The sequence below is a fragment of the Spodoptera frugiperda genome, chromosome 6 (genome assembly GCF_023101765.2).
Source record: "Spodoptera frugiperda isolate SF20-4 chromosome 6, AGI-APGP_CSIRO_Sfru_2.0, whole genome shotgun sequence".
NCBI lineage: Eukaryota > Metazoa > Arthropoda > Insecta > Lepidoptera > Noctuidae > Spodoptera > Spodoptera frugiperda.
Window position 1 is genome coordinate 6888081 of NC_064217.1, and position 23308 is coordinate 6911388.

Consider the following 23308-nt stretch of genomic DNA (forward strand, 5'->3'; position numbering starts at 1 on the left):
AGTTTATATGTAAATAGCTTCGACTTAAAGATAATTATAATTAGGCCTACTAAAATAGATTCATGTCAAACGTGCCGCTGTGCATGTAATTGACACTGTTTTTCAAGTAGATATGAACGGATTGCGGTTGTTTTATCAAAATATTTTGCAAGATACTTGATTGCCTATCTTTTGAGGTGAGCCACATGTATCAGAAAACAATGTATGGTCAGTTTTGTTACACTTATCAGTTTAAATAAGAACTGTGTTTGAAACTTCGTTTGAATGAAAATATCTATGTCCTAATGTCTAGCTAGACAACAAAAAGACGTAGACTGTTCTAATGATGTGATAGACTGTCTGTCTGTCTCGCCTTTCACTTCTAGGTAAAACTGCTGTGTTTTAATGATGTTCAATATTGTCATCCACTAGATATTTCGGAGTGTAAATCTGAAGTAAGAACAAAGTATTTTTGGTCCTGATCTACAAAAGCCATCACATTGTTAGTATTTAAAATATTATATAGGTATTCCACTAGAAATGAAATGCTACTCAAAAAAGCAAAAACGAAGTCATTCTCAGAAGCTTTTTGTTATTCATATTCAGTCATCTATCTTGTATAAAGAAGGATACATTTTCATTTTTCTTGAATCCAGTACGCGAATAGTTTTTCTGCTCGTGCAGATTGCATTGTCTGTAAAATATAATATTGCAAGAGAACACTAGAATGTTCAGCTTTCTTTTCCGGGGTTTTTTGCTGTCTCATAATTCAACCAGCTGCGGTGGACGGATCCGCTGGCGCAATCACGTCAATTGCTTCAATCGTTGGGGACTGACGTTCGTCTTGACGTCACCGCCCCTTTGTAAGCCTGGAAACACACAAGCCACTAACGGTATTGTTCCGTTACGACCGCTGAAAAAACTTTATTAGGCAGCCGTCTGGTTAGATGCCCACTTGACACTAAGTGCGAATATTGAACAGCAGTGATGTCACGATCAATTTGGAACTCCAAAGATAACTATGCATGTACACTAACACGTAGTGAGAGCAAGTAGTTATTTTGTTTTGTATCTAGAGATGTTTGTAACCAAGATAGCAAATATTTTCAAAGAGCTCGTTTCTTTCATACACTACTTAAGTGGTGATAAATAGATTAGTAGCACTCAACACCGAAGCTAACGTTACTATTCAATTAAGGTTATGTTTACTTTTTGTTGCAGGTAGCAATTAAGATAATAGATAAATCGCAATTAGACGCCAGCAATCTTCAAAAAGTCTACAGAGAGGTGGACATCATGAAGAGACTGGATCATCCTCATATTATTAAGCTTTACCAGGTGAGTTCATATTAATTAATTCGTATGACTACGTAAGTTATTAGTTATGTACTACGTACCTATTAAAATAAATTGCAGTTGTCTATACCTACGCAGCTAAGTGTGGGGCATAACTGAATTGTACATAATAATGTAATGTAAATATGACTTCATATAAGACTTGCAGCCAGCAATGGCGTGATAAATAGGTAAATACAAACTATAGATGACGACGGTGATGATGTCATACAGATTTATAGTTAGTTTAACGCAGACTATTCTAAAAGGGGTTTGCTTAACGATTATTAAAGTCAACATAGGTCAGTAGCAGTGGAAGAGAAACTCCTGCGGCCACTGGCACCGTGTCGGTAAGCGGCGGAACAAATGTGTATGAATTAGCTGACTTACTGGCTGATGGAGTGACTACGACCTAAGTGTATGCCTATTACGTTGTGCACATGACTCGCTCCGAATAATGCGACAATAATGCTATTAGCCCGACAAAATGAGCCACTAGTACGACATGCCGTTAGCTGTTCTGACGCGTGACATTACTATGTTGGCAGCTGAAACTAGTGGAATGGGACGGCTACGTACTCATATTATTGCTTGTAAGGTCATGTTTTGCTCATGATATGGATTATGTGGTAACGAGACCGGCTCGCATACATCGTTCTGCGCTATTTATGATAAGAAATGTCGGTCTCCTACAAACGTAACTGTAACAAAAACCTACCGCGGTCTAACATAGTACACTTTGTCTTTCAAATGTTCTTTACGTCAGAAACTTAGTCAACGTGAATAGCTTTTACGTATGAGGCAATTTACGTCAGCAATCGCATGTTTCGTTCTCATATTTCACCTGAATTTTGGTAACTCACATGTATACCTTTCTCACAGGCGGGGTTAAAAATAGTTTAAAATGGTAGGCTTCATTTTGTGGATAGCCACAAATGGTTATATCGGTATTTAGGGTTAAGGTACCCTTTCAAAATAATGATCATTGTTATTTTAAGTAGAGCCAGTTTCTTATTTGATCTTTTGCAATAAGTATTCTGCTACTTAACTTGGTCCTTGTTCGGAAAATACATGAGCGGAAAGTACTTAACTACTAACGATAGTGAAGGCGAGGACCTAACCTCGTGGCGGACGCGGCGCGCCTAATTGATTAGGCGTGCATCACCCTCACGTTACAGCTACACTTGGTACTCAGCGTCAAGCGACAAATCAATAATCAATATTTGATTGGGTTAGCTTAGTAGTAGGTGCACGTGAGACTAGACTTCGCACCTAGATGGGTGGGATAAGGACACATGGTCTATAACGAGATACTTCCATATTACTTTTCCAATACAGGCAGAATCAAAAATATACCGAAACTGGATAGATACGTTCGGGTAGCACCGGATGCGAATGAAATTTCGCAATGGGATTGCAGAACGAAATCCGAAACTTTAAAACGGGGAAAGCGGTTCAAGGTATCTTTTGTGCAATAGTTATGGATTTAACAGAAGACTGGTTTTCTTTGGACATCTTTTACGCGACATTGTGAAATTTCTGTTTACGTTTTTATTTTTCCATTATATTTCCTTTCCAGTTTTAATGATTGACCTCACTGGCTTTTCTAACATCCTCATCATTCATAGTTCAGCTATTAGGAAATATAATGGGTTTCTGCGACGATTCAGAAATGATAGAGCCAATTTTTATTTTTGGAGACAGGTGTTGGAAAACAGAAACAAAGGTACGAACATATGCGTCATAAGAATTCACGTAGGAGCAGCAGAACAATCTCATAGGATCTTATAATTACATGTAGAAAATAATTTCTATTCCTTATAAGTGAGTGAATAGAAAACACTACTTGCCGCAGAAATGCTTTCAGACTATAAACAATGTGTTAATAAAGTCGGTAACTTAATACCTAGAGCAGTACCATCCATTCCTAATGAGACAGAAGATACTGCTTGTAGCTTTAATTATTTGAAACTATTGCATTTAATAAACGCATTCCAATTGCATGCTCTCAACGCTGAGAATTTACTTAAGAAACCGGCTCTTAAATCCGTCGTTACTTGTTAGTATAGTATAGTATGCACGGAGTAATCCCGCGTGCATACTGATCCCAACATAGTAACAGATGAAACTAACCAGGCAAGTAGGTTGCAGCACAATACCAATTCTTGTAATTGGAACAATGCAATGTTACGTAATCTGGTTTCGTAACACGTGCCAAAGTATGAATGGATTTGATACTATTATTAAAAGCTTGAATGGGTACCAAGTTCCTTGTGTACAAACATTGTCATCTTGAATGCCATTAAGTGTTTGCTTTGTCCTTAACCCACGGGAAGAGAACGTTTCCGCTTATTGAGATGTTATCGTTATACAATCAAACACCCATATCCGTTGTTTTGGGTAACAAAACAATCATGTTACTCCACCATTTTACGGTTATTTATAGACAACAGAGTCGAATAGAGAACACGTTTTTCATTCATTTTCATGGCGTACCTTGTGCTAGTGATGACTTCTTAACAGCTGGAAGCCATTCCGAAAAGACAGAATAAAGATATTGAGTCATGTTTGTATTTTTAGTGATAACTATGAATCTAAGGCCGAGGTCATGGGCGCGGTTAATCTGAGTAATCTCCAAAACCTCTATTTTAATAGTGGATTAAAGTGCTCGGGGCCTGAGTGGTGTTTCCTTAATAGATTCCATTTACCGATAGATAAACTACGTGGTAAAGTAGAATAGATTGACGTTATGAACATTTTGTACTGATAATAATCAGTGTTTGATAACGCATACAACTGTGGGACGTCACTGGTTTATGAACGTATACCAAGGTTTAACGAGGTATCTCATTTTAGGCAAATATGTGGTTAATGTTACAGTACAGATTCTTTGGGTGGTAAAAAATAATCCGAAGTCAACATACGTTAAAGATAAAGTCAAGACTTCATTGATACAGCTTAACAAATTAAGAGCATATTTATTTGACATGGTAAATAAACTTGTATTTTAATAACAATAACTAAAAGCTATTTAAAGAAAGATTACAAATCCAGCACTTAAGTAATACGACAAAGTTAAGCAGGATTTATGAGGGCATTCATTGAATTCCGAGATAGAAACTTTTCCATCGAAATTATTAAGTGGTGTTAAGGGGACGGAGGCAATTGACTTTACTCAAAATACGATCCTCGGAGTGTTGACTTCTCATTTCACTCAAATATTACATTCAAGACGTTATATTTTCCAAATACCCAACTTTATTTTTGGAATTTTAATTAAACGTTTTACATTTTAAATTTAAAGATACAATGTTCTTAATTTGAATTTAAAATGCATTGTTGTTAATGTTTTGTTTTTTATTAAAAGTATTTAATCTAATAATGAAACGATAAGGTGATGATATACTTTTTTCTAATTTTAACTTTTTATTAGTAAAAAATAATTCAAGGCCAGTGTCAATAACCTGTCTGACGTAGATTTGGATGCTAAAGATGGGTAAAGCTAAAGATAACATTTTTACAGATAAGCTCAAAACAAAATATCAAGTAAGCGTTGAAATATCAAGTACTTAGGTATTTATAAGAAGCGCATCTATACTACTAGATACATACCTAAGTTATAGAGATTGGCTATTTCGTTGTTTGTTAAATTAAACTTTTCATAATGCCAGTATAATGACGTGTCGGATCAGACTGGCCAGACATAAAAAACTGAATGGAATGATCGTTAAAATACTCGTTTGGCTTCCTTCATTTAGTTTGAAAACCACAATACAACAAAAATTGCTTAGAAAATATTACTAAGCTCATTATGCAATACCTAACTAACAAAGTTGATGATTTTAAAAGTTGTGTGTGAAAATACATTAATATTGTGGTGTTAAAGGATATAATTACATTTAAGTAGGCTATGCATAATAAAATATCGTTATTAATTAATTACGGTCACGTGACACGTGCGTGTTTTTGCAGATTGCGTGTCGTTTTTTAATTTTTTTTCTTCTATTTTTATATGGTTGGTATAGAGGCTATCTCTAAGTAAAAAATGCCTTATTACTAAGTCATAAGTATACTATAGACTATTGGAACTGCTTTACCAATTTTACTTGTCAACAGAATGCTAATACGTAGCCAACCAAAGTAGCCATCGTTATGTATAGTTTTTAATAGCTTCTTGGCACTTATAAACAAATTCAGAGGTGTAAATTTTCCATTGTAAACATTGTCAAATCCTATTTACATACTAATTGGTAAACATTGTCTATAATGATGATGCGTCACTGGAAAAATGTAAAGATATTAAAAAAAGATTTTTAAATTAATTAAAATCACGGATTATTTACCTAAAATAAGAAAGAAAAGCTCTACTAGTTTCGAGTCACAAAGGGGCTCTTCATCATGAGCAGCGTGCGCAGACACGACGACTTCGCGCAGCCTACTTACGGGGTTTTTCTATTAATATGTAAACCAAAATAAAATAACAAAGTTGTTTATCCACAGTACTTATGTACTTTTTTTGTTTATACATACATTTTATTCGCAGTTGTGTTTCTCTCGTTAACAATTTACTATTTACATTTATTTTTAGTTACAAACCAGTTCTGTATATTATTACAATACACTTGGTCGGTAAATACTAAATACAATGCTAACTAATTATAGAACCTAACTTATTTATTTACCTTATTTAAGTGCATTTGTTGTACATTAATTCTTCTTTGAGAAATATAGGAACAAATAATGAGCGTGGTTGCTACATTATGTGGTTTATTACAGACATAATTCTGTTATTTAAAAATGGATGTGCTACTATGCCGTTTACTCTACCCGTGTACATACACCAAGCCTTATAGTTCTGTACAGAATCATCCATCAACAGAATAAATAAAAGGAAATGTAATACGACTGATCACAGTATTGAGTCAACTTAAGCTTGTCCTTAAACCTTCCACATTCATTACATTATCTGTGTAAAATTTCCAACAGAACTCTAATTAAATAATCCTTAGCATTTAATTATGAAACCCTACGTAACTTTTGTGACGTCATTGTTTAACGCTAACACTGAACACGGTAGGTACTAAAAGTGCCAGTACTTACACATAAAAAATGTACGAAGGTTGCAGTAAAGTTTCTGCGTAGTTAGTTATGCTTACGGACCTATGAATAAGTAAAATGTATTTCCATGTTTGGTCTGGAGTCTTACGTACTACATACATACATAAAGGTGGAATACATAAAATGTCCTCGTCATATCGGTAGTCACCAATGTGTTTAGAGTAATGAGGTTTTAACACGGAGTGTTCGAGTCTATGGTTTGACATTTAGTCTATGGTTTGGCGGGAAATTATACTCTAAAAAAGAAAAAATTGAATTTAGGTATATAAATATATTTGTGACATAAATTAATTAATGAAAGGACTAATCAAGTTTGTTTTTGTTTTAGGTCATGGAGACGAAGAACATGATCTACATAGTTTCAGAATACGCAAGCAAAGGAGAAATATTTGGTAAGTTTAATTTGATTTTATAAATCTAGAACTGTTTTTAAAATGTTACTAGCAACTTTTAATACAAAAGATCTTTTTTAGAAAAGCGTTAACATGATTGTATGCAGAAAGAGTCGCTAAGTACCTAGTATGTATTTAAAATTCATCCATTTAGTGTACCGAAGCAAATAGCAAAGATTCGATACGCTGACATATTCTATGAATTTTAAGAGAAAATGTAGAAAAACTATTAAATAGCAAATTTCGTCATACTGTATTTGCATTGTTTATTTGTCAAACAATTACGTTAGTTATCTCATTTGCAGACAGTCTGTTTTAAGTATTTAACGTTGGTGAATTCCAGAATACCTACGTTCAGTGAGATCATCAATCTTCAGACATTGTAACCCGCCGTATTCACATGTTTTTATTTTACATGCCCACCTACCTACCTACATGAATTAAACAACTCTTGAAAATGGTCTTGTTGAGAGAAGTTGAAATACGTGGGTATCTGCCAAAATGTATTATAATACAAACAGTATTCGATAGCGTAATTATTCTCTCTGGTTGTTTCACGAAACATCTATGAATTTGATTTTCGACATTCAGAGAATAGGTAAACATCATTTTTCTCGAACGCAACCAAAAATACAACGTAGTAAATAACCTCGAAATCGATTAAGGGTATTCGGTAAGTTCGTGGCCGCTTTGTCTATGACGTAAGCAGGCCTGGCGTGACGTCATCGGCAGGGTGTCGCTGACGGCAGTAGGGGTAGTGGGTGGAAGAGGGAAGCAATTTCGCGCACAGCTGACTACGTTCCCCCAAAATCCAACTGCGATCTCCAAGGCTCGAAACCCGGTTCTTTTGCATGAATTTCATTAAATATGAAACTCATCAAACATTATGATTCATGCCGAAAGAGTTTATGTTAAATGAGTGATTCTGACTTGCCAGCCAAATTGTTTTTTAATTTTGCTAAAAAATCTTACATGAACAATGTTATATCTACAGATATCTAATAAGTATTTTACACACAGTTTTACTGTAGCTTTTCAGTTTCAATAAAAGCGAATCGTTTTACTAATTGGCTCAGTTATTACATCATAAGCCTCCTTTTAATTAAAATTAGCTAAAGCGAGACCCGTGTCAACAATTTCAATTATCACATCTGCTTCATCAAAGATTTTATGAATAAAGCCATACATACATACTTACTAATGTTAATGGAATTGACGCGAGTTACTCATTCATATGGCATTAAGAATCTGTTAATATGTTCCCTTCCTTCATCGTAGAGGCGTATATTAAGTGATTACATCATTATGTTGTTATGAGCCGAGGTTGTTTCTGCCAATCCATTTGATATAATCCCCTTGCCTTTTACGACACCCACGGGACGACATGGCTCAACATCTGCCTACCAAGCGTGATTAATTTCATTGCTCGGTCTGCCTCGCCATTTATTTCCTTGCATTTCGTCTAACCTATTTGAAAGTATAGTGCATGGTGATTAATACTCAATTGTAAGTCGTTGAGAATACTAAGCACAATGTGCACTTTGCTTGACTTCATTCAACACCTGCGTCAGAGGCGTCAGGTGTTTTGATTTCATAGCGGATGAATTTACAATTCTGGTTTCGTATGTTCATCCAGCTTGAGTATGTTATTAAATAGAGTACGAGTCATCGGCATTCATAATATCGTATTTAATAGCGTGGCCCTATAGTCAGGAAATTAATGTTTTACTTTTTGTTCACGAACGAAGGATTGTCCCACTTTCTCGTACAACTCGTTACGATGGTAACCCCAAAATGAGTCCATTGGGACCAATCACATACCACCTATAACCTCTTTATTAGAATTCTTTTAGGCCGTGTAATAATCTCGTTTTGGAGTAGTTTCTGAAATTATCAAAGATAAGCCTAATTTCACTTATCGTCCTGGGAATCGAACCGTAGACTTCAAGGTCTATAGACGTTCTTGTTAGTGGATCGACAGTTAAAGTGGGCGATAAACTCTGACCCACTTTAATAATAAACGGGACGTGTTCCCTGTAGTGTTTGGAACGAAAATAAGGCCCACGTTGTGTTCACGAAATATCATCCTTATCGTCTGTTAGTACTTGGACGTAGACTGGCTTTCACTGTTAACGTGTTAAAGTAAAAACAGCCTTATAGGTTCCTTCTAAGAGTCATTAGTAGGAGCTTTGTTCTTAGAACACAATTAATTACTTGTTACATAACAGTTTATTCACCATTTAAACTTTTGTTTGTTTAACAAAGGTCCTAATTAAGGAAGTAGCTGTATACCTAACTATTTACTTAATAAAATATGTAAATTTTATGTACTCGGTCTCTAATGTCGTCTCTTAAATTATGAACAGAGGTGATAAGACAAAGTCAAATATCAAATAAAAATAGAAACCACTATTATATTTAGTTTGGGTAAACACTTATATCAAAAGCAATTGTATATTATTTGTGTTCGAGTTGACTGTACGAAAATTTTGATATTTTAAACAGTAATTTATGGAATCATACAGTTAACTTAATTATGGTGAGCTAGAGGTGGTGTATGGAGTCTTGCTAGAAATAATTAGGAGACCACGTTTCTTACATTCGCCCACAGCCCTAATCTGACTTAGATTATTTTATTGCATTGACGCTTTTCATTGTCATTCCTTAAATAAATGTCGTAATAATTTCAGATAAGCAATTTTACTGAGTTCTTATTTATTTATATGTCCATAAGTACATACGTCCGTGAATTGTTATAATCAGTTGTACGATCAAATGACGTACGTAGAGCAGAGAATACGCAACCATTTATCTAAGTTCTTTATTACATGGTACCTACTCTATTTGTTATGTGTAGGTACATTAACGTATCTAACTTCTGTATACTATATATCCATAGTTTTACCGGAAACCTATAACAGTAGATAGTCCATAGAACAATAACATAAGTACTAAACTAGCGAGTTGTCGTTTATGACAAATTGTTTGTAGTTTGTACATGTAGGTACCTACAACAGGATTGCATCATAGTATGTTATTTTGTGTGGTCTGCGATTGTAGGCCACATACGTCGATTGTGAAATATGTGATAATAAATTTATATTAGATGTATTAAATCCACTGAAAATACCATTAAGTTGTCGTTTACTTACTTACTTTATTAGCAATACTGCTAAAGGCGGACATGACGTTATTTTAAGGAAGTAGATCTTTGCACTGCTTCCTGCATCTAAACAGGTATAACTAGTCACATAGTCATAATTTCTGTCATGGCATATTTATCCGTAACCTGCGATAATCACGTGGGAGTCATGCTTTGGCACGAATGGGTCAGCTCGACACGATCGAAATACGGTTAGGTGACACGACGGCTTTACAGGAAACCAGGGTGAAACAAGCCATTTTTTCTTTCCCCTCTCCCCTTCCCAAAAGGCATTAGCAATTCCCCTGATCACTTGTATAAGCATTTGGCTCCCTATTCCTTAAAAAATATTGGTTAAGGTAAAAGTGTCACTTTTATGTAGAATGCTTCATTTACATGTCGTCCTACATATAAGTTAGATTGTTAGTTTTTTTTTGTTCACATGAACATGTGTGTTGCAGATTACATCGCGAGGTATGGCCGTATGGCTGAGCAAGCAGCACGCCGCAAGTTCTGGCAGATCCTTTCCGCCGTGGAGTACTGTCACGAGAGGCGCATCGTTCACAGAGATCTCAAGGTAACTTCCTTCTTCAGAGTTTGTAGGTGTCTGCAAAGAAAAGATAGATTATATGCTGCCTCATTCTTAGTAAGAATTTTGCATTTTGGATTACACATGAGAACCCTGTCATAGACATTTCAATTAAAAGGATAAGAGGTTTTTCTTGTGAAGTTTCTTTTGCTTAGAAAACGAAGAGAAAATGTCCCATTTTCTGACATTATTATTTTTTTATTTTGACCTCAAGCTTAGGGAAAGTCCTCATTGCTATGTGAAGTATGTAGTTAATGGAAGTACTAGGTATAACTTTCATTACTACCAATAAATTACTCGGAGTAATTTATAGTCGGCCAAGTTAAGCGCGAAGCCTTGAAATACTAACCCATTTAGATACACCCAGTATTTATTATACCAACTGGCAGGGAACAGGTTAATTAAAAAATAAAATATCATTTTAAGCTGTGGGGACCGGCATAATTTTTAATTACGTAAGGGACTTAAGCCCCAGTTACGTTGGGGTAGTGGGAAAAATACATCCCTACATTTCCAACGTCTGTTTGTTTCAAAATATACGTAGTGGTTAGTAGATATCTAAACTTAGTTCGCAACTAGACTAAAATAACAGTTTGGCTAAGCATTTTGCATCAATCTATCAAACTTCACTTCAGTTAGTAGTACATAGAGTAGTTTTCCGAGCACGCGCTTTCAGCGTTAAATGTAGTTAGACATTTACTTCGAGAACAGGAGAGTGCTTTAGTGTCCTTTTCAACGTTACTTTATGCTAAAGGCTCCAAGTGAGCTATTATAATTGTGTCAAAATAACATCAGACTAGTTTCCCCTCTGTACCTATTCACAATTAGTACTTTAGAAGCATGATGACCGTTTAATATTAGCAAAAGTTTGCTCCACTCGATCGTAGTGGAAAAGCCAGTTCAATGGTTCTAAAATGTAAATTAAGTCAAATAGTACACTTGAATGTCAGAATTTTTATCCATCTTACTTACATAAATCTAAAACTATGAAAAAGTTGTAACCCCTCTTTGTTGCGGTTGTATAAAATTAATTTTGGAACTCTTTTACAAGACAGAAGTTTTGGTGTTACTCAACTTTAATGGAATCCAAAATATATAGCGGAACAAATTCCGTTTAAAGGGAATATGAAATTATGTAAATTTTACCTGAAAAATATCCCGAAATGTTGCTTTTGTTTACGTGAGCTACAAACCTGGGTACTTATTTGAACATTCCTGTTGATTATGCCGAGTGCAGACTGTAGAGGATTCATTCTGAAATAATGAGTTTTCGGCCAAGCGGACTGTAGCCACTTGTAAAAGCTCGCGACTCTCACATAATTCATAGCGCACGGGAAAAATGTCGACACGATAACCAAGTCCAAAGTTTAATTTCCTCTTTCACAAATGAGGCTATTTGTGGAACTAATTCCTAGAACATTTAGGATGACAGGTCATAGAAACTTTTAAGAATTCACGTCTCGTAGGTAACTAGGTACTAAATAAAACTTCTTCCATCCAGGCGGAAAACTTACTACTGGATGCTAACATGAATATCAAGATCGCGGATTTTGGATTCAGCAATTACTACGCGACAGGCGAGCTCCTCGCGACGTGGTGTGGGTCACCTCCCTACGCTGCTCCTGAAGTCTTCGAGGGCAAGAGATATACGGGCCCAGAAATTGATATATGGGTGAGTCTAACCTACTCTTCTCCTAAATTGTTGGTAAACTAAATTAGGGTCGGCTGGTACTGACTTAGTTTTAATCATTATTATTCTATTCAATATTTTGGATGTTCAGTACTATGCTATACACATGCGCATTTTTTCCTCATTATAACCGTTAGATTGTTTAATTTAATCTATGAATGTCAAATAACGAGGATATTATTTGTACACCGCTGTAGGTACAGTTATGTAGTAGCTAATTTCGATTCTTATTTCGTCACTAACGACGTACACGAAGCTTAATTTAACTATGTTTCATAAAGAATAACGTCATAGCACTACGTTAATATTTTAGGAAATAGTATACGGCATCAAGATAAATGACATCTTAGAATTTTATGAATTATAACCAAAGATTTCGTTTTCAATACTAATAATAATTTAGTCACGCGTCATTGAAGTTTAATTTATATAGTGTAACTGTAAATACTCCGAATGAGTTCTAATTTTTACATATTTCAATATATTAAAGTTTCACCTGCAACTAACTTTCATATCTTTAGTACATTATATCACCTTTCTGTTTAAGTATATGAAGAAGCCTTCTAGCCTCTAGGTGATTTTTTTATATTCAGGTATTTAGAATAGGTACTCTAGGTACAGTGTAAGTATCCGGACTAATGATGATGTACTTTCAACAGAGTCTCGGCGTGGTGTTATACGTGCTCGTATGTGGGGCACTGCCTTTCGACGGCTCCACACTTCAGTCATTAAGGGACAGAGTGCTCTCCGGCAGATTTAGGATACCATATTTTATGAGCGAAGGTAAGCGACAAGAAACTCATTAAGTCTCAATTGCAAACTTATCGAAGTTTTGGTATATGACGTTGATGTGATAATGATACTCAGGTCAGGTATGGTAGGTGCTATATTTGCCACCTGGTTAAAGTACATAATTTTTAAACAATTCATCTTGATTCGTTACAATCAAATTGCTATAAGACACAATGGCAAGGAAAAATGTGCCTTGAAATGTAACGATAGTCCGTAATTGTAAAATGATCGTGAGCGTGATCGACATTGCTTTCTTCATTCAAGATCGTTCAAGGCTGGAGATACGTCAAAGCATTGTCCGTCGATCGTACCAAAACTGTGAACTAAATTACCCTTGACTCTCAACAAATGGATGACGTATGTGCTTAGCGTCAGTAACGACCTTTACGCTATCTATGATTAAGAACTAACTACTAAACCTTTCTACGATCTCTTGTCTATATTTAACTTCCTACACACGTACTTGTACTATTTTGAATACATCCGCGGACCAACAATTTCGCTTTACTTTTAAAGGGCGAAAACTCATTTGCTCAAAAAGGTATGTTACATGCACGTAACAATGCCACTTTCGTAGCGTCGAGTTTGAAAAGAAAACCGTTTCTGTATGAGCAAGTTTCCAAGTGTTACCGAGAGATTAAGTAGGGCTCAGACTGACTGACACGTTTCAACTAACTTCACCAATTTTCTTTCTAATTAAGAAGGTTCTTTGTAGCCATCACGTCGAGTGTCTTAATAGCTTTGAATGATGTTACGCGGGCCCTCGATAAAAAATTGGAACATTTTATTTCTGTTCAATTAAAGGGCCGAGTTGTATAACCTACAAGGGAACGATGTTTCTTATACAATTTGATTTATTTTTGAACCTCGTTTTAGTATTTATAGTTAAATACTTTAAAAAGACATTTATGTAATTCGAATACAGAATTATTTCTGTTAAACTACAGACTAAAGTTCTATTGCTCTAATTAAAACTGTATAGTATATCAATTTAAAAAGAAATATATAGGTATCCAATTAGCTCTTTTTTCTAATAAACGAGAGAAAATGAAATGAAATCAAAGGATCTATAAATAATGATGTAAAAATACCTCGAATAGTCTGTATACGTAGCTAATTCTATGAACCGTGAACCCTCGTGAAGGGAAGGGAAACCTACCTACTTACTTCATAAATAGATATTTCAGAAACGTGATGAAGAATCGTGTAATGAAGTTAAAAATAATTTCATCCCAAAATTTCCGTCAAAGTTTTCTCCCAAAAATATAACATTCATGGTGTTTGAGGAAAAACCGCTTATTTCAATCACGACGAAAGGGTAAAGAGGACTATAGGCTTCTAATCTTATAAATTCAAAACTTTGTAACGGTTAGCAACACGAATTAATGTTTTTTTCTTGGATATTGGTACTTACGTACCTACTGAACTAAACTTGCAAAATAAATTAGTTACTTAATATCAATTTTCTAAGCACTACAGCCATAGTGAAGAATCCAAACCTAATTCAACTTTATATAATGAATATATAAGGAAACATGGCTAATACAAATAAAAAAGTAACAAGTATAGGTTGTTAAATAAACAGCTGTCTATCATAAAAACAAAAGGCACGTAGCTGTTGATAGTAACTGTGTTTACGTCAAATGTTTGTAAATTGAAAAGGATTATCTGTAATTAGTCGGATTTAATGAAGCATTACACTAGCCTGGAAACTATTGTGAACGCTGAAGATAAAAAATAATGAAATCGATAAGCGGCCGACCACTTGCGTCATCAGCATGTTCAATCATGCATCCCGTGGACCGACCGCGAACACGGACCAATAAATTATGACTGCCCAACAAACGTATTCTTGTGGAAATATATTGAATAATCCAATTTTATCTATAAACGCGGATTTTCATAGCAATATTACACCCAATTCACGTCCGAAGTAACTACGATTGACACAAAAACCCGGTTTTAGTTCTTATTCAATTTAAAAGATTTTCTCAAACGACACGATTAACTTGTAAGAGCAGAATTAACAAAAGAAAATAATATTTTCCTGTAACGGGACCGCGCCAAAAGCCATTAATTCAGATTCGATTACTTGGGAGCATTGGATTTCTATTATGTTCAAGAATTCGGTCGAATGAATTACATTGATAGGAAAGTTTAAATGTGTCTTTGAAGTTCCAACTTGAACTACTAATGAAATTGATAAATACAAAAGAAAAATGGCCGAGTTGTTTTCATTTGTGCCAATACAATGAAATTAATCAATTTAGATACCAAAATAGAACAAACGACATAGATACAGTTATTCTTATCTTACAAATCCAATAAAGTTAAGAGACGGGACAAATAATACAAAGAAAATTCACGAAAGATGTTCGTGATCAAATGGATCATTAATACCCTTGTCGTGAAAATATATCTTATCATTGCTAGACTAGGTCATTTGTTACGTATTCAGGTACCTATGTACACAGCAGAATTAACTGTTGCTAAAGACAATCTGAACAAAAGAAGATAAAACAACTTTGACGTATGTAGGTACGCGAGATTAGATTATAGCAACGCAAAGCAAAGCGACGTAGAATATTTTTAATTTTATTGGAATTATTTTCATAGTTGACATACGCGGGACATCGAAGGCCTAAGAGCTCACCTAAGAGCTATCAAATAAATGTTACTTTATAACCTCAGATGTCTAGATGACGAATCAAAGTCACCCCAATAACGTACTTAAAAAGGGCAATGTCTTTCACAATATGCATGTCCTTTTTAGTTAATTCAATGAGCACCTTGATGCCGATGACGAGCATGATCCAGAAATAGTGGCTGCTGACGTTAGCTCTGGTACGTCGATACATTTCTCGCTGAAGGTTTGACGCAAGAAATGTTAATGACTTTGTATAAACAAGGAATAAATGGGAAGTTATTAAAAAAAGTATGAGGTAAATCCTTTCTGTTTGAATCTTGCTTTTATGAATCGGATTTAACGAAGAATTAGAAAAAATCGTTCCAAGGTGATCGTTATTGATAAAAAAAACAAAATGGCGGAGTTTTGGCGCCAAATTCGAATATTTCTCACTCTCTAGCCTAAACGGCTTGATGGATTTTGACTTGAGAGGTGTCGTTAGATTCGTATTTACTGTGAGAATGACACTGAATATATCAAAATAATAAAAAAACAAAATGGCGGATTTTTGGCGCCAAATTCGAATATTTCTCACTCTCTAGCCTGAACGACTTGATGGATTTCCGCTTGATAGGGGTCGTTTGATTCGTATTTATTGTGAGAGTGACACTAGATATATCAAAATAAAAAAATAATAAAACTAAAAAAAAATTAAATAAAAAAAGGTAATTATAAATACCACAAGAAAGTCATCGTAAAATTGAAGCAGTCGGGACCCATTCTAATAATGAAGACTTAGTGAGCGCAAATGCGGCTAGCTTTCTAAAATGGGTCCCGACTGCTTCAATTTTACGATGACTTAATCTTGTAGGGTTTTTTCATTTTAATATTATAAAGAAACGCAGTCGGGTTTTTTTAAATTACCTTTTTTTATTATGAATCGGATTTAACGAAGAATTAGAAGAAATCGTTCCAAGGTGATCGTTATTGATATACACGTTAATGTGTTATGCTCGTCGGTTTTACGATTTAACTTTATTATCTAGAGACGATTTAAACAAATTATTATAAATACCACTTCTTTGTCGACTGGCCTGCCATAACTTAATCTTGTATCAAATACGGTTAACTCTCTCCCATCTTTTATTACGTTAGGAGCGCTAACTCTATCCTCCTTGCTTAAACAGTTTATTCGTTCGACGCAGTTAAATAAATGTCTCAAATATTCAGGAGATTACAAATAACTACCAGCATGACTAATAGCCAATCGCAATAAACTTTTCAAACTTCCCTAATATCATAAAAATAAATATTTGCCCACGTTTCACAATAGGTAACTACTTACTGTTATTTTATTTAGGGAATTTACCCAGACCGACCTCCAGAGATTCGTTCTTGTTCAGGTAATAGGTGGTAGAGGATGTTACGTGACACGGCTACCAATTATGTAGAGAAACATTAGGAAACAGAGCAGCGCATTAAGCGAAAATGTCCGCCGTTGTTTATTTGTAATACATACTAAAAAATATATGTCGATGTACCTAATATGTACTACATATTATCAGTAGGTCATATGAAAAATGTTAGTAACCCGTAAATTTTTAATCAGTTCAGTTCGTCGAGTGTTTTCAGAGGACGAGTGCGGTTGAAAACGTCCTCTAGACCATCGTAGTCAGTCGGCTGTAGCCCTTGTTACAGGCGTTTCATGCCCCGCGCCCACGGAGCACCTTGTCTGCGCCCTCATCATGAGCAGTGCTTGTAACTTCGCCGGCGGGGACGAACGTGCCCATTTCAACAAATTTTAAAAATGCTGCCCATTCGCCTCCTCTCTGTGGCACTAACGAACGGATTATTTCCTTTTCCACGGCACAAAGATTGAGGTCGCCTGAGGGATGTTAATCTCTAGCTTTAATCGTCAGTTTTTAGCGTTACTTTTACGTAAAAATTTGCCCGTATTCTATAAAGACCTTATCTAGCATTTTAAAACTTTTATAAAAATAAAAACGTAACGTATTTGGATAACGAATGAGGTTATTTTATGTATTATTCAAATTCCTAATAGGAAGTTCGTGTCGTTGAATATTTGTTCTTGTCTTCGGAAGTTTACGAGTTAAGATAAATTGAGAAAACCCTTCCTGAATTAAGTAGGAAACTAGTAATCGAAACAAGTTTCATTAACTCAATTCGAAACTTGTTAAGATCTGGACGACTGTGAATTTCCATTAGTAGCATAATAAATTCAAGTTGTAGATTCCATTTGAAGGTAGGTAGAGCTACTTGGATCTTTTTTGAGTAAGTAGATACTGAGTCGTAAAATAAAATACGGAGACAAGCGTGGAAAGAGATGCTTGCCATTTTCGTTTCACGCTTATTTTCCTTATTGCTACCTTGATTTTGACTGTTTTTAGAAGTCGCGTTTATGGAAAGTTGTGATTCATATAAAACTTAAAAAAAAAGCAGTCAAACATATAAAAATATCGTTGTATCGCGACGTAGAGACACCTACTCTTGTGTATTTGATAAAGACTTGTTTAGTTGACGTCGATGGTCAGCCATTGATTAATTTTTATTGAAAGGTTTTTCATCAATAAAATATGTAGATGTTTAAGTGCTCTTGACTTTCAAAATGTTGGGTTTGTTTAATTTTGTGTTATTTGCTTCAATAACACATGGTTACATGTGAACACCTAGTGTCGTAGAGGTTAAAGGATTTTCTTTGCTAGTTTTAAACACATGTACCTACTCGTACGACCTTGCTTTTTGTAAAATTTAATATTTTAATTTTCTTTGGTGTTTACACATTAATATTACGTAAGTAGTAGTGGATATAGAATTTCGGACTGGAAGGTGTGTAGTATGTAGTTGAATCGACCCAATATTAGAAGTTAGTTATAGTCATACTGTTAATAATGTACATCAGTTAGGCCACTTAAACGCGTTACTGAAATTCTGTATTACGATAAAGTAATAAAAGACATTTAATATAGGCACATTCCGGATATGAAAAGCGCATTCGGTTAGCGTTTGTCACGCAACTAGCTTAAGCAGTAACGTCTCACTTTTTTATAATACAAATAGGTACACAAGGCGTTGCGTGTCGGTATTAACGCCTAAAACAAAGTATATTTGAGGTGCGTATAATTTACTTTTTCCCTACATGCTCATATACGTTGACGATTTCCTTTCTGTTGCGAAATTAATTGCTTTAGGTCTGTGTGCGCTTGCGTGTTTCTAATGTTTCATACTAACCCAATGTGCATTGTTGTATTGTAAGTGCACATTAAGATTGCGGATAGAGATTATGAAACCTCCAATCATAGCACATCATACATAATTAAATGCATTTATTGCCATTTTAATTATAACTTTAGTACCAATTCGTGTTTTTAATTTGTCTTTTCGGTTTTTAATTACGCACTCGGATACTTAATTGTTATTAAAACATGTTTATTAAGTTTTGAAGGATCTATACCATTCATCATTATTTATTACTCATCGTGATAATAATATCATAAGGTCACATTGATAAATCAACTTTTATTTCTTTTAATTAATCTACGAAGGTTCTGGCTTTCGAATTTTTCTGATTGATTTCGATTGATGAACTGATTTCGATCTCTTGATCTAGTTTATTCCAAATATGTTCGGTAGCAAACCGTTTAGAGATTTAACTAGGTGATCGCACACCAGCATAGAATAAAATATTTAAAGCTCAGTGTGACAGTGGCAAATAAAGCCGCCGCTCGTCGTCGTTATATCAGAGCACATTATGAAAAATGTATTTTCTTTCAGAGGCGATCGCTTGTTCAGCTCGCCTCTGACGTCAGCGCAGAGGACCGTCGAAATATTAGCGTTTCATGCAAATATGAGATATAACACCACAATTTTAAAACAATACCTAAGTATTTCCAAGAAATTTTGTATGTGCATTAAACCAAGGCACTTCGTTATGCAAGAAACCATCTGGCACAAAATGTATCACAAATAATTTGGAAACGCAAAACCACATGTTCCGGAGACAGTTTAAATTATAATGATTAGGTACAACTTTACTTTGACTGCGTATAATCTCGTAGGTAATCTTTTTTGAATTGTGCAATCTCTAATAATGGGATTATGAAGTTAAATAAACATGATAAGTTAATTATCATAATATTTACAGCGATAAAACACATGTATTTTTATTAGCAAGATGTCTTTGTTAAATAAGTCTTGGTTATTCCATTTCATCGTAAACAGACGGGTCTGTTGCTTACCTAACTGTTGGAATAGGCTTACCTAATATTGTACGTCTTTTCCTTTTTAAAAGACTGGCAAACCGCAGTGCGGCTCTACTACCGTAATAGAAAGATTAAAAAATAACCACAAACATTTACGCATGATCTCATCAGTAAAAAAAACGGGTAAAAACTATAAAACCCACAGTACTTATGTATGTAAAATATACAAGAAAACGGACAAGAGCTGATAATGTTTGCGTTAAATGCAATATTTTGGCGCAGAGATGTCTGAGTGCCGGAGCTCGGCGTGATTTTGTAATGTTATTGTAGTGAGCAACATTGTTGGATGTACGTCAACTGACTTATGGGTATGTTTACATGTGCTTTATGGCTTGTAAAATAATTGGCGGCATTAGAGGCGGGCCAATGGCAGCGAGTGGCGGGCGGCGGCGGCGCGGACGCGCGATGACGCGAGTGACGGCGGCAGGTCGTAAAGTCGCACAAGTTCATGGAGCACCAGCATGCCCGCTGCCAGTGCCGGCGCCCACCGACTTTCCACAGTTTCATTAAATAACACCCGCACATTTTTCACCCGATTGCGTCAATGGTCAAGCCAAGCACGCGATATTTGCGTCCGAGCGATTATTAATAGATTCGCCTGGCAAAAAGTCGACCACTCATCGGCTTTATTTTAGAAAGCAGTGAAGGAAGGTAAATAAAATAGTATCTTCTGAATTACTCTTAGCGTGGTGTGTTTTGTTAGCGCGATTTTGGACGCACGTTGGCTATTTTCAGCCCGCAAGTGCGGTTAAACGAATATTTATAATCGTAATCGTCACTCGAATGGAAACTATGTTTTGTTAATGCCAAGTAAAGAGTGAGTAGGTACTGCGAATGAAATATTTACACAAGATTATTTTCGGTATTGGATTTATTTATTTCTCAACGAGCGTCATTCTCTTTCGGCACATGAAAGTAATTATTCGTATTTTTGATGGAATGACGCATGACCTAAATGTTTTTGAAAGGACGACAATTTCTAAATGGGTATTTTATCTCAAATCTCCAATAGAAGGTACGAGTACTTAAATACTCGATTGTTACCGGTATAACGGTAAAACACGTCACACTATCTATTTACAGTGAGAGTATCACAATAATTTTAAACTTAACGTTTTATTATTTATACGAGAAAATGTCCTTAGGTGGACAATTGTGGAATTGATACAAGCTGAAAATGTTATTTATACCTAAAAGGATTTAACAGGATTATGCGGTTAGGTTACTAAAATAATTTGAACATAATATTATATGTAAGATTTATTGGGAAGTACGTATCATGCCTCCTTTGCCTATATTAAGTAATTAATTAAAATTAAATACAGGATAATTTGTAATAAATCTGTTTAATAATAATTGACTATCGAAGTTGCTTCCTATAGGGACATTGTTGTTGATGAATCTTGTTTATTATTAGCTGGAGGTGTTTATTATTATAATATTGGGTATGTTTATTTACATGTGTAGGGGAACTACTGTAACTATTTACTTGTATTACGCAAGGTAGTGTATGCGTGTTTGTAGTGTTTTAAAATTTTATTTAGGTACGCATGTGTACGTTGCCTTTACTAAGGGCTACTAGCTAATAAGACGCCTATCTCCAATCCACACTCGTTCAGCTAAGAAGATTTGACTTAATTGCCTTTTCATATACCTACAGTTATAGGTACATCCCCGAATTAGTGATACAAAAAATATGCTTAGGTTGTACCTAAGCATATTTTATTATTACTTAGGTAAGAACGGATTCTTAAATTCTAAGAGAAGTATGACATAATATTCATAATGAACTTAATTGTCAATATTGTATAGGTAAAAACCGAGCAAAAACTATGAGGAAAACCAAAGCCGTTGGATTTTGGACTAAACAGTTTAACGACTTGATTCCCAATTGTAATCCTTACTTGAGCATGACGTAAAAGTCACAAAAACATGGTCAGGTAGAGCTTTATCTACGATATAATGTAATTATTATTGTATGGCGAGTGCTAAGTCATCGGATCGCAGTGATCCGGCTTATGTACTTTGATCGCAGCGTTGATGTCATTACTCGATGTGACGCAAAACTAGCCTTTGTAACTGAATTAGCGATAGTTAGATACATAGATTAAGAGCCTTTCAATGAAATACGCGTAACAAGGTCACCTGGTCACGAGTTTATTCCCTTTTAACCTGTAGGGGACATTTCAAAGTTTATTTTTATACACCCCAACTTTATCCTATGTTATTTTAGGACGCAATGTCATATGTCGAAAAAAATATGAAATGGTTAGCGTATACATAATATAGTGGAGCATAATAATGTTATCTCTCGTCTCCAACTACGTTGAGAATTACCTATTTCGGTACCTAAAGAGCAGGCTACATAGGTGTTAGGGGTTCGTACGCTTCGTACATTTTGCAACGGATGTGACCGTCATTTGGCGCAACGACCGTATTTGCTCGGCTACAGAGCTATGACGTCATCAACGTTACCAAGTCACCCGGCCTGTGACCTTTGGGAGTTTTGCGAGCACCTTGCCAAGCTACCTACTACTCTGTTTATGACGTCAGAGGAGAGGATTAACTATAGAGCTTTGATTAGACGTTATTGTATAGCACTTAATGAGATCTTTAAGTGCTGCTATTTATTCTATCGTAGATAAAGTATAAAGAAATCTTTGGGACAGACGTCATTGGCATTAAATAAGTACTAACCACGTGCATGATGATAAAATAATATACACTAAATTACTTGTAAGTTATCTTGTAAATATTTGTAGGAACCTGACTATAAACATAAAAACGTAAATCGATAAGTAATTTATAAAGGTATTAAATATTAATAATGGCACACAGAAAAACAAATAACCTTAAGCTGACGCTGTTTACATACAAAATCCTTACAAGACGTGTTAATCAGAGTTATTTAGTATAAATCACGTGTCGCCTGTCTTACCGTGTTCTGATTGCTGTTATTCAGGTTAATGACCGTTGCTGATAAAAACTTGAACTCTGCAGTACGTAATTGACAAAGAGCCAAACATTCTAAACGTTTTGTTACCTCTTAACGCGGACTGGACCGATTACTGCTACGTCATTAACTCATATATCCATCAACATAATATATCTTCTAGTCTGTCGCACGTCAATTGTTTTATGAGAAACACATTGCACTAATGGCTGTATCTACGTAACATAAAACAATGACCAGACTTGTACCACGTCAAAGGTTATGAATATGAAATTATCTAGCAGACGTCAATACGCATCTTCATTTAGAAAATCACTTACTGTTGTACTCAGAGTCCTTTAATGTGTGTACTTAACCCAGTCCTTAGTCATTGTTTTCGATACAAAATTGTTACTAAGGAAAGTAACCATTA

At 35.1% G+C, this 23308-nt stretch overlaps 1 protein-coding gene across 1 annotated transcript in view; it reads left to right on the forward strand.

Moving 5' to 3' along the window:
• Window positions 1-23308, forward strand: part of LOC118281875 (serine/threonine-protein kinase SIK2) — a 37964-nt gene that overhangs the window by 10266 nt on the left and 4390 nt on the right. The window contains exons 2-6 of the mRNA XM_035602644.2: window positions 1201-1317; window positions 6761-6824; window positions 10428-10543; window positions 12057-12227; window positions 12905-13028. Coding sequence (XP_035458537.2) covers window positions 1201-1317; window positions 6761-6824; window positions 10428-10543; window positions 12057-12227; window positions 12905-13028 — 592 coding nt within the window. The remainder of the gene's footprint in view (window positions 1-1200; window positions 1318-6760; window positions 6825-10427; window positions 10544-12056; window positions 12228-12904; window positions 13029-23308) is intronic.